The 12437-nt window shown below is 39.7% G+C and overlaps 2 protein-coding genes across 16 annotated transcripts; both read right to left on the bottom strand.

Annotated features, from left to right (window-relative positions):
* Positions 1-2226: 2226 nt before the first annotated feature.
* On the bottom strand, positions 2227-5667 carry pnpla1 (patatin-like phospholipase domain containing 1). The gene is made up of 8 exons (XM_069527244.1): positions 5345-5667; positions 5031-5263; positions 4889-4954; positions 4585-4797; positions 4393-4453; positions 4104-4278; positions 3416-3538; positions 2227-3327 (listed from the first exon to the last, which is right to left on the bottom strand). The coding sequence occupies exons 1-8, from the start codon at positions 5529-5531 to the stop codon at positions 3147-3149; spliced, it is 1239 nt and encodes a 412-aa protein (XP_069383345.1). The 5' UTR covers positions 5532-5667; the 3' UTR covers positions 2227-3146.
* A 1887-nt stretch (positions 5668-7554) lies between these two features.
* On the bottom strand, positions 7555-12405 carry etv7 (ETS variant transcription factor 7). 15 transcript variants are annotated; one of them, XM_069526552.1, is made up of 9 exons: positions 12101-12405; positions 11735-11912; positions 11451-11615; positions 11172-11354; positions 9858-9986; positions 9643-9768; positions 8647-8789; positions 8451-8551; positions 7555-8353 (listed from the first exon to the last, which is right to left on the bottom strand). In XM_069526552.1, exons 2-9 carry the CDS (start codon positions 11826-11828, stop codon positions 8164-8166), a joined length of 1131 nt encoding a protein of 376 aa, XP_069382653.1. In that variant the 5' UTR covers positions 11829-11912; positions 12101-12405; the 3' UTR covers positions 7555-8163. The 15 variants fall into 15 exon arrangements, with proteins under 15 accessions (XP_069382653.1, XP_069382654.1, XP_019951587.2 ...); XM_069526553.1 differs by having other exon boundaries at positions 9643-9765; XM_020096028.2 differs by having other exon boundaries at positions 11735-11861; positions 12101-12349.
* Between the last annotated feature and the right edge of the window lie 32 nt (positions 12406-12437).

Genomic DNA, 12437 nt, shown 5'->3' with positions numbered 1-12437 from the left:
GGTCATGTGCCTCTAGAGGTATCATCATCACCAAAATGACGACAGCAGACAGTGCTGTAATATCAACCATTTTCTAGAGTAGAGACACTCAAACTGCCTTGTGATATTTTCTTGATCAACACAATCTGACACATCATATCCTGAATGTATGAATCCTACATGGCTCAGTTTTTTGGGTGTTTCCGCTCTGTCTCAACAAAGACAGCTGGTTGCCAGCTGACTGGCTGGATCAGTGGCTGGTGTGGGACAGCAGCAGATGTGTGTGTTATCCGTGTGATGCATCCACACCCGTTACATAAGAGGATCTCCCCACAGGTAACAGACCATCTGTATAAAAAGGACATGGATATCAAATGATCTGTCCCTGATCTGTGCCAACACATCTTACCATCCAGAAGTATTTCTACTCTCTGTGATAAATACGTGTGTCTATTATATTTTAAAGTGTGCCTGCAGTTATATTGTGGTCACCTATTCTCTTGGCAAACAACTGATGCAGCACAAATGCAGCATGATATTTATTTTAATGCTTGAAAATCTCAGTATTTCGCATCCCAATATGAACTGCACTTTAACTCTGGTTTAACTTTGCAATATTCATTTTGTTTGTGCAATACAATGGTTCATGTTCAATCCATTCACTGTGCATATTCACACTTTGCACATATTTTTCTTGGATTTACACTAGTTATTAGTTTTTATTCCATACACATTTTCTGTATTTTTTATATTTCTTTACACCTAGAAATTATTATCCTTACACTTGAGTATTGCATATTACTTTTTATTACTTACTGATGTTTATGTTTGACTCGGGCTGCTGTAATATTGCAGACTTTCCCATTGTGGGACTAATAAACGATTATCTAATCTTAGAGATTTGAAAGTTGGTACATGCACAAAGTTGAATACAAATCTGTGAGATCACATTTTGAGTTTACATCAGAACTGTTTTCAAGTTTGTTTGATGTGTGTTCTACAGAGGGAGAGCGATCTGGCAGACATGTTTAATTTTCAGCTGCACTGCGCTCCATGCTGCTCAAAGCGTCATCTTGTGGGGATATTAACAGCATAAGGGTCCTATAGAGGTCACATTGGGCGAGCCACAGGGAACACTCCTGACATGAGGCCAGTCTATCACAGCACTGACATGTGGGAACAACTGAATATGCATGAATATGCCCGCATTCACACCTCCAGGCAAATTAAAGCCTCAGCCTTTGAACCGTGGGAGGAAGCCAAAGGACCCACAGAAAGTGCTTGCAGGCACAGGGCAAAATTGCTTCACATAGTAAGGCCCTGAACAAAGAGGGGTTTGAGCCCAGAACCTTCTTGCAGTGATAACCACTGTAGAAAGTATCCACAAGCATGCACATCCGAATTCTATTATACTCTAGTGTCCTAGTGTATCTGCTTTGTACTTTGTCTGAAAACGGGCCTTAGCAGGGAGAATAAAAGTGTGTTGGAATCTCAAATTGTGTGTGGACCTTTATGTTTTCTAGTGATAAGCATTACACCACTGTTTCACTCCTCAGTCTAAACAGTTATTGGCAAATTTGTTTGTTTCCACTCTGAAATCAGTTCATCCATCCATACGGTGAGTAGTAAGAAACAAGAACAAGAGAAGTCTCCTTTGAATTAATGACCTATTCATTTCCAAATGTTAAAAGTAAATATGAATTAGAGAAAATCTGCAAGAACTAAACATGGCTGCATCATAATAGAGATGTGATACCTGACCTGTGATTCATAATGACAGATCAAAGCAGCAATCATGAATAAATAAACGGTGTAACGATGTGGTTTCATGTTTATACCTCGAAGAAATTTGCAGCACTCTGTCAGGATCCCACTTTAGGTTTCTCAAGATCCGCATCCTCAAGAGCATATTTGCAGAGAGAGGTGTCAGTCTCAGAATGAAATGTATAGATTATATTTTTATTATTCTGCTTACAGTTTATCACTGAATGGTAATGCATTGTGCCTGATCCGTCTGGACTCACTATGGGCCTTCCTCGACCTCACCTGGTTTTGACCTCATGGACTGTGTTTCTGGCCCTCAACTCACTTCTGGACTTTTTGGACAGTACAGACTGACATCCAAGATTGTCTTTTGTATTTCTTGTGACCTGGCAGCTTGTTTGTTTTGTTTTTAATTCATCCTGTTTATTTTTCCTTTCATTTTTGTATTGTGGTGTACAATTTAGTAAAAAATAAAAAAAGACATTGTACAAGTTAAGCAAGCATCATTTATTAAACATTTATCGCAAACAGGATTCCAAGAGTGATTTTATCTTGAGTACAGGAGCCAAATGAAGTCAATGATTTTTGAGTCACAGCACACAGTTACAATTTCCAACCATTTAGGAAATTAGCTCATGCAAGAAGCTTAACAGTGGATCTGTGTGAGTGGAAAGTGAATGCTTATGAAAAATGAGTGAAAAGCGAATGCTAACCACTCAACAGGACGCAGAATGAAAGGGTGCAGTGTTCAAATAGCAAGTCACAAGACAGTGTTATCTCTCATGTGCGAATTAAATTAGGAACAGTAAAAATGTTCCCTGCAGTGACACTTAAGCTAACTTGACTGAAAAATTGGTTTTTGGGATGTTCCACTATAGCATACATAACAAATAAAACTTTTTCATCAATCATCAGCTGATTAAGAGACATCCGCACATCATTGCTTTTTAAAACAAACATCACTGCAGGCTGTAAAACATTTGATTTGTAGATATCATTCATTAGGCCTAACATGGAAGACTGGTCATCAGAAACATTGATTTCGGAGAAAACGTCATCCACTGTCTCCTCAGGCCAATCATCACAACATTGGCCACACAATATGAGTCTGGTTAGCCCTTCACTTTCAGACTAAACACTGGTTTACTGGTATGAGTCTTGTGTTGCTTGTTAATTTGAACTGTTTGGTTAGATTCATGTGCTGTAATAATATTACCAGTACAGTGTTGACTGGAAAATAAAAGAAATCAAGGGCTTAGGAGGCCAGCACCCCACTGATACTATAACAAAGTGAAACATCACAAGCATTTTCACCAACTTAGACAAAACAAAGACATTTTTGAGTTAAAACCAAACTCAGCCTTGAGTCTTTTTTGAGTCCATGTGATCGATTGATACGTTTTTTATTTTGTTTTCTTGTAATCCTGTGATGGAGTGACGAGCCGCGTACGTGAATACCCACGCTTGATATTATCTGATTGGTCAGAAGAGTTATTGCCAGTCGATGAGTGCACCTTTCCCCGTACAGCCTCATACAGGGACTGCATTTTCAGCCACTTCAACAACATGATGATGGGCAAGACCCTAAAACAAAGAAACAAATCAAGTCCAGTCAACCTGGGTCCAACTGAGTCAGATTGACAAACAGCAAAAATGTGTTAAATTGTTTTACCTGTCCTTCATGTTCTTCTTGAGGCTACCGACAACCATGTTGAAAAAGAAGAACAAAAAATGTCTCAGGCAATGCCAGGCCCAGAAAAAAAACTCTGGAGTGAAGCTTTGCAGCGTCTGAAATCTGCATGGAGACAGAAAAGACATACTGAAAACATAGTCAAAAGCTATGAATGATTCCATGGGAAACAGTGATAATGTTAAAGAAACTGAAAACCAATTCCTGGATCTGCCCCCTGATTCGGATCCACAACCAAAATTGAATTTGTTCTTCCCTGACCCAAACCGCATCCTTCCAATAAGTTTTGTGGAAATCTGTTCAATTGTTTTTGGTCATCTTGCTTACCCAAACATACAACAAACCCTTCACATGTTTTTAAATGAAGTCAGCACTGTTACCTTTAAAAATGCGCATTGAATTTAAAATATATTTTTTGATTTAGATACATTTTGTTCAACCACTTGACATAATAAAATGTAGTAAACTCAACATACATATGTGTATTACATATATCTTGACGCAAAGACACAAACATGTATGTGAGTGGTTTTCCCCATCCCCCCAAATACTGTTCCGTTCAATGAAAGATAAAAAGTGAATAATCCCCCCCCCCCTGCCTCCCTATGAAAAGTTTCAGAGCAGACAGTTGTGTACAGTATATTTCAGTGAATGTATTACCTCTGCTTACCTCTGGATTTTGACATTGCCCGTCTGTATATGTCTGTTGTCTGTAAAAGATGTCAGTGTGGCTTTATCCTGCTCCACCTCTTCCTCTATGGTGGTCTCCAGATGCCTCCCCACTTTAGTTTGGTTGCAGATATTGGATATTGATATTGTTTTAATCATTGAACAGGGGGCAAGATCTGCACATGGGGAGAAAAAAACATTTCATTGAAAGAAATTAGGTTAAGGTTGAGCGCCTGTATTACAAATGTTGTGTCTTCGGGTTTACAATTTTCCACAGTATTTGAACCAACCATTGCGCTGAAGAAAATCAATGGTGTCTTTGTAGCCGCTGTAGAATGCTTGATCCAGCGTCTGCAGAGACAGAGACATACAAATATAGCTAAATGTCTTTTTCTCAGTGTTGTTGTTGCCTTGATCCACAATGATCATCAGCATTACCCATTGAGAGTGTAGCATCCAGTGAGATACACCATGAGACTTACCTCTAAAGCCATGGGGTAAAGAGCATTGATGACCCTGAAGCTGTTGGCCATGTTGCCCTTCAGCGTGGATCCGCTCACCACCATGTCCCAAATGCATGGCGTGTCCGAGGGGCAGATGTCGGTCTCTCCGGAGAACGGGGACACTGTCAACGTGTTGCTGCAGGACACAGGCAGTACAGGCTGCATGCCACTGAAACCTCCATCTACATAATACTGCAAGACATGATCACATATACAGTATGACGACACAGACCAAAAACCGGGCTGCAAGTGAGTCTGTGAGAAAAGCATCAAATATACTCACTTCTCCTTTGAAGGATGGAGGCAGAATACCACAGTACCAAGGCACAAAGCAGCTACAAAGCAGGGCCTAAAGACAACATGCAAGAATTACACATGTCCATGTGTTTGTTTCCTATACTCAGGGACCTGTAGTGCAAACTCACCTGTACTACATCCTCTTTGGACTGAAACTCAGTCATCACTATGTGCTTGCCATCACTCAGGCGGGTCATAGCCACAGCGAGACGACCGCTGGCCAAGTTGTGTGCATCAGGGGAAAGATACTTGTTTAAAACACTCTCCAACCAGTGGAACACATTGATTGAGGGGTTGAATGGCCCGAGTGTAAAAGCCTTCATCTGTTTGGCGAAGTGTATTATCTCATCCCGAATGGTGACTATAATACACAGAGAGCTGTGAGTCAGAAGAAAAGATAATCATCGTGAAACAGTTTTGAAGAATTAATCAAGTCACTTACTTGGGCTCATTTCACAGACCACAGCAGCTGCCACCAGAGATCCAGCAGACGCACCGAGAACATACGGAGCTGTGCTCAGAATCCAGGGAACATAGTTGAGGAAACACTGGGCGACCCCTAACTGGTAGGTGGCCATGAATCCAGATCCAGAGAAGGAGATGGACTGAGGAGCAACTCCTGAAGCCATTTTCTGAAGCTTTTCAATGATGAATGTTTGAAGTTCTGTTTTAATTGTAGATGGTAAAAAACATTTGTGCTGTGGCACAAGTTCTGCTATAAAGAGGAGCCAGTTCAAGTAGACTGAGATGAGTTGTTCAGTGGAAAATGGCTGATAGTGTTAATAAGCACATCTCAATTAGACATACCATATTGGTCATACCCACGTGGTACCAGTACCAGTAATGTGCCATACAATTAGTACTTCTGAGCTTTGTTCTCATGAGTACTGTTACTTCTTATTGTTTACCGCCACCTCCTGGGGAGTCTTGGCATGCACATGTACACATGAGTACTCACTGTGTCCTGCCAAGATATTTATCCTTGACAACCGTTACTGCCCTTCCATTAGATCAATATATTATACCTTTTTGTAATACTTAAGATATTTCCTAACCATACCAGAAGAAAGAATGGAGATATCATACTCAGAGGAGACACGGCACAGCTTTTAGTGTTCTTTGTACCAAAAAACAAATTATGTCTGAAAAATGTGATAATCTGGGACAAATCCCTTGGTAATCTGGGACACTTGTATTAGGACTAAAACAGATATCATTTTTTCAGAAGGTTTTATATTCGTGTTAAATTTCATTAGAATAATGTATGTGCAATGAAATGCATAAAAAATACATTTGAAGAGGTATATATTACCAAAATATGCATATAAATGTACCCAAGATACATGCGATGATCATATTGTGAACTGTTGGATTATCGGGTACTGGCACCTTTTTTGGTCCAATTCAGGAACTGCTTGTCCGGCATGCAACACTGTCAATCACTTTTTTCTCTTTCTACTCCTAAAAGCTGATTTTGGTTTGCTTATCTCAAACTGACTTTGTCACAACGATCTACCAATGCCTTGTTTCTAATCATCTCTCTCTGTCATTTTAGATCCAGTCACCCTCTCAAGCAAAATCCTAAACACACATTCACAAGCTCCCCATTCCCTCATTAGTTCATCTTTGTATTTTTACCGCTCATTTTCATTCCTAGCTATCCAATGTTTATATTCTGAGTTCGTGCCTGCCTGTTCCTGACCTGATTAAGACCCCCGTTTGGGTTTTGGATTCCCATCTACTGCCCCTTCGGATTTGTTTGCTAAACGGACTGTTATCCTGGTTTTGACCCCTGCCTGTCTTTTTTTTCTGCTCTCTTTGTAGATAAACCACATTGACTGCACTAAGCCTGTCTGTTGTCATGCACCTGGGTTCAGTTCTGTGTGTAGTCATTACAGACTTCCATGTGATGCCTGTAAACAAAACTCTCCAGATGTTTGGAAATCCTGAACGAATGAACAAAAATTCAAATCAACAACAAAATCAGACTTAAACAAACCGCCCACTTCAGTACATTTAGTACAGATTTGCAGAAAGACATTTTCTAGGATTTCAAAGTTTTCAAAAGGATAGCTAAAGCATTTTAGTCAAAAATTGAGTTACACTGAAAATACACGAGTATTGAGTGTTCAATGTAATTTGAAGTTATTGAAATCTTTCTTTTTTATTTGTTTGTCTATTACTTAATCAAGGAAACAAACATGAAAGTAGTCATTGGTTTCATGCAATCAAATAATTGTAATAAACAAATAATTGTAATAAAAATGAATCCCTGCTCTTTAGGTGGTGAAGTACTCTCATCATCTCAGCTGCTGTTTACTAAGCTACCACAGCACCCTCTGCAGGTACAAGTGCCATCTTTGACTTGGGGAGTAAGTAAGAAGTAGGCTACTGTGATTGAGTGGGTTTAGCTCAGAGGTTTCCTGTATTACATGAGGTTGTGTTTGCTCTTAAGTGAAACAGCTAATGAAAATGTAAATGGACCACCTTGTTTTGATCTGTCTCTTTTGTCTTTGTGCTTCACTGTGCTCAAAGATCCAATCCGCAACATCTCCGCAACATCAAGCTGCCAAAGTATCATGTACTGTGCATTGAAATATTAAATGGATGACATAAATGTATTATTATTACATAAAATAGTTAGAAAGAATGTGCAATTATCCACAATCCATTTTAATGAAATACAAAATATTACATTTACAATGCAGGACACATGTTAGCACTTAGCAAATATTAACTTTACAACACAAACAAACTCCATCTGCAGGTTGAGTCATCACAAACTATAGTAAAATAACAATTTTCATGTTAAACCTGGCTTTTGTACTGAACAGTTTTTTTGTGTGAACATGAATAATCTCTGCTTTTTCATCCAATCTGAGAAAGCTGAAAATAAATCATCCATTCAAACCCATTACCTACAGGACTTGCAGTATTTAGTGCATGAAAATAAGTCTATTTACTGTAATGCCATTATTTTGAGTGAGCCTGAGAAATTTAAATTCTGGGCATTATTGTTTTAATTTCTCTCACAGTTTTCCTTATCCCTTAGTGTTCATTCTGATCGCAGAAAAAAAACAGCAAAATAAAAAGCTCTCACAGTGCAATTTCTGACAATCCATCTAACAATGCATTTTGTTTAACCGTTAATGCCTGGGTTATTTTTTTCTAAAGCTAAAACTGAAAGATAAAGACACCAGTCTCCTCTCTGATGGGCACTTCAGTTTGTTGTTATACTTAGTTACATTTAAAGACTTTTCTCTATCTTACAGGAGCATCAGTTAGAGGAGGCTGTGGAGACATACGATCAGGGGAAATCTCAAAATGGTCTTCATTGATCTCGTACACGGGACTGCTGTCTGAAAAGTTCCCGTCCGGAGGTGATGTGTGTTCTGGGGACTCGGCGGGGTCGGCCTGCTGTTTCCTGATGTCCTGTGGGAGTTTCAAAAACCTGAGGGGAGATAGACAGGAAGCAATAACTACTACTTGCCAGTGCTGTCATTGGGGAAAATACCGACAGTGACTGAGAAAGAGAAAAAGACAGAGACCTGAAGAGAAGTTTTTGACCTCGCTCCTTTTTGATGATGTTGAGCTTGTAGTAGTGCCGCAGAGCACGGGACATTTTCTCATAGGTCATATTGTCTCGGTTCTGTAAAAACAGATTGCACGTTATAAAGAGGGCTGCGTAACGCCTCTTACAACAATGTCCCCTGTCAGATGAACCACACAGAACTAAGTGCTCACCTTGTGGTTTCCCCAGAGACACGCCAGTCCATTTGGGTCGACCACCCTGAACACCAGGCTGTCCCTGTCTTCCCATCGAATGTATTGTTGGTAACGTTCGTCACACAGTAGCTGATACACATAGTCCCATAGCAGTCTGCACTCTGGCAGTGATTAAATCATGAAAACAACAGCAAGACAGACGTTTAAATCTCAATAAGGGATCTAATATGCAGTGGATTAGGGTTGGGCAATACAGTTATTTCAATAATTATTGCAATATACTTTTGATCAATGGCAATATAACAAAGGTTCAGTATATATTGATATAATGCTCATTCACAGTACAAGCACAATGTAGAGATATGTAAGATATACTTAATCCACATCAGATTTGTTAATGCTTCATCATTATGTGCCCATTAAGAAGAGTTTGACACCACAACCTTCACTCAGGAGCAAAAATCAGTCTTTAAATCTAAACATTTATCAATATAAACTGATATGAAAATTTTTTTGGCCATATCGTCCAACCCCACAGGGAATACACACTTTTTTCTTTTTAAATACAACACAAACTCGAAGACTTGGTCATACCCAAGCATGTGTGCTGTAAACATGTCAATCTTCCAAAGATCATTTAAAGACTATTTTCGTAAAAGTTAAAAGTGCATAAATGTACTAATTTCAACTTAACACCCAGTCTTGTGTATTTCTGTGTTCTTAAAGCCAATTTCATTCAATATTTAAAGTTTTCCAGTTAGTAGTGCTGTTTACTCTGCCCAAAAATCCTATCAAGATCTAAATATTCATATCAGTCGATATCGATAATTATCACAATAAATGTCTTGCTATTATTTCAATTATAGTTTCAAGATTTTTGCCCCTGAGTGATGGTTATGGTTTTAACCTCTTCTTTATGAGCAGATGATGAAAAATCTGAAGTAGCTCATTTATGTGTTAAACCTTCCAAGAGAACACTGTTGTAGAACTATTTATAAAATAACGTAGCAGTACCTGGGATGCGACCATTGACTTTGTGCACTGGGCTCCTCTCTCGACTCGACAGGTTGAGGGGCTCCTGGCTGATGCTCTTTGTTGGAGGACACTGAGCTTTGCTGTGGGGAGATGTGGGGACAGCTGCTGATCCAAGAGAGAGAGGAGGGAATTACAGCAGATCAGACATTACAGTAAATCATTTCAACTGTGCTATAACAGTTTGATATACCCACTAATATGTATGAGTGGAACAACATGAGCGTGAAAGGTCGACGGACGATCTCTGAGAGGTGACGTGGGCTCTGATTGGCTCACAGTGCTCACCACAGCTGTTGACACTGCGCTGGTGAAAGCGAGGGAAGCTGTGTGAGAGAGAAACATGAGGAACTGTGACAAAGAGCTAAAGTGAAAGCAAAAGTGATTTTTACAGCTACTTTGTCATTTCACATCAATGTGTGTGGTGAAGGCTATAGTGCAAAGTTTGACCTGAGGAAGTCATTTTATTACTTAGATACAGAGCACAGAACTGTAAAATCCTTGTTCTGAACTGTGGAGTTAATAAAACACTGGTTTTACAGGTAAACCCGACACACCCACTGTCACACACTGTACTTCCTCTATGGAAAGTACCTTGCAACTTGCGATGGTAGGGAACGTGTGTGTTTGTATGTGTGTGGTAAAATATTCTCACCAGTGGAGAGTAACAAAGTGCAAAGTCTGCACCGATTTGAGTGACCAGCACTTAATTCATTCATTTATTGCTTTATAGGGAAAATGTTGCAGTTTTTGTTCCTCTACTTTTCACATATAAAACATAACATTAAAACTATGATGCACTCTGATCCTGTAAACTACCCAGCAGGCCCCTGGTCCAGTGGTGGATCTGCAAAAGGGGTCACAATTAGCAAAGGGGTCACAAAGACCAGTTATAACATTTTGATTCAGTAAGATGCACATTTAAGTCTTTCCCTTTTTTTAATGTTAGTGCTATAGCTTTGAACAAAATTCACAAAAATCATTGAATATATTTTGCAAATTGTTTCTTGTTCAAAAATGTGTATTTCAAAAAAGCTTAGATGTAAAAATTCTTAACCATTTTTCAAGTTTTCTTTCCAAAGAATACTGACAGGACAGGTTCAGGGGCCATTTAAATCACTGCAAAAGTGAGTTTGGGGATAAGAAGTCAGTGGGTGTCCTCACAAGTAGAGTAAAAGCAATGCAGGAAAGAGCAGCATGATGTGTTTGCACATGTTCATGTGGTTGATCAGGAAGTATTTACAACAACAATCTAACAAGTTTGATTTGACAAGACACACATTTGTTTGTGTATTTATGTTTGTGTGCTCTTCACTGCCTCACACTCTGCATAGCCTGTACATGTGGACAATCTGACATTTACAGTTTATAGTTTGTTGTATTTGATTCCTATATGATTTGTTTATGCTACATTTGTTCAGATTGATATCTTTGTATATGTGTTTGTCTGTATGTCATGAAATGAGAGTGATTCTGAATATGTTCAGGAATACACTTCTTGACCTTCTGACCTTGGGTGTCATTGACTGTGGGAGGCTGAGGTTCTTGGACACTGACGGCTGGGACCTGGCAGATGACTGGGCCCTGGCTGTGTATGTTTCCCAGGGTCAGGGCGGGAGGCTTATTTTGCGGATCGCAGACAGCACCCCTCCTCTGTTGTTTCACACACTGAAGGATCTCGTACAGAACATCACCTGGAGAGAACCACACAAGTGCACATGAAAACACAGGAACAAAATCAGGGGGGAGTCAGCAGGCTCTTGTTTTTGCACACTCATACTCATTTCAACCTGAGCTGGGGCAGCGGCGTCTGAAGTCCTCCTTTGTGAGCAGGCACAGGGCTCGACCGTTCATCTCGAATGGTCCCTTCTCTGATCGCCGCAGTGAGTACTCCCTCTGAGCCCAGTGGAGCCAGTGGGCGACGTCCTCTTTATCCCACAGAGATGGGTTGATTCCTGGAAAATAGATTCAAACAAACCACACAGTGACTGGTTGAGTTTGTGCTGGTTGATGCTGCTGCAGTCGTTGCACATTATTCAGAGCTGTCAAACAGAGAGGAGAGTTATTGACTCACGTAGACGTCCAGGTAGATGCCACAGGTCCTCCTGAGGATGGTGGGCAGGGGAGTGATGCACACTGGGACATTTGTTGGCCTGCTCTCCATTCATTGATGATGACAAAGTGTTGGCTGTGTTTTCCTGCTACGAAACATGCACACACATGCCCTTCAGTCTTCAGTGCGCATTCATTTACTTATTAAGAGCAGTAGAAAAGCAGAGCGTTAGGCTTTTAAACCGTTTTGAACATTATTAAAATAATCTAAAATATTTACATAATAATACTACTGTTATTATTCATATTATTGTTGTTGTTGTTGTAAAAATTTAATTTTTAAATACAACACATTATTAAACAGCTTGTTCCTGAGACCTTCACTTACCTTGTCCAAAGGTGACAGGGAAAAGTTCTCCACTTGAAAAAAAACCTTTGAAGGAAATAGGATTATTTTCTTGTAATCAGACATAAAACTCGTCCAAACACGAACTAAAACTTCTGGTTAATTCTCTCAGAACTTCATTACAAACGAGGAATAAAAAAAATAACTCTCGATGAAATAAAACTCTCCTATTTTCACATTCGACCCTTCCGGGAAATGAAAACGAAAGAGAACCAGATCCCTGCTGAGGGGCGTGCGCCAGACAGGCGGATTGGAGGAAGCGAGGACAGATCATCTCCAAATATAAGTTTATCATGGTGGGGAAGTTTTAGTATATAAA

Source organism: Paralichthys olivaceus, chromosome 6 (assembly GCF_024713975.1).
Source record: "Paralichthys olivaceus isolate ysfri-2021 chromosome 6, ASM2471397v2, whole genome shotgun sequence".
Taxonomy (NCBI): domain Eukaryota; kingdom Metazoa; phylum Chordata; class Actinopteri; order Pleuronectiformes; family Paralichthyidae; genus Paralichthys; species Paralichthys olivaceus.
Note: the sequence above shows the minus strand (reverse complement) of the source record. Positions and strands in the feature narration are given on the sequence as shown.

Bases quoted from the DNA above. Each gene is read 5' to 3' on its own strand.
- pnpla1 (XM_069527244.1), bottom strand. From the start codon at position 5,531: ATGGCTTCAGGAGTTGCTCCTCAGTCCATCTCCTTCTCTGGATCTGGA. The intron at 4,955-5,030 runs GTGAGTTTGCAC...TGTTGTCTTTAG, and splicing joins CCAAAGAGGATGTAGTACAG to GCCCTGCTTTGTAGCTGCTT. The intron at 4,279-4,392 runs GTTGGTTCAAAT...CCCCATGTGCAG, and splicing joins TGATTTTCTTCAGCGCAATG to ATCTTGCCCCCTGTTCAATG.
- etv7 (XM_020096026.2), bottom strand. From the start codon at position 12,184: ATGTCTGATTACAAGAAAATAATCCTATTTCCTTCAAAGGTTTTTTTT. The intron at 11,616-11,734 runs GTGAGTCAATAA...TCTATTTTCCAG, and splicing joins GCATCTACCTGGACGTCTAC to GAATCAACCCATCTCTGTGG. The intron at 9,769-9,857 runs GTGGGTATATCA...CTCTTGGATCAG, and splicing joins TGTTCCACTCATACATATTA to CAGCTGTCCCCACATCTCCC.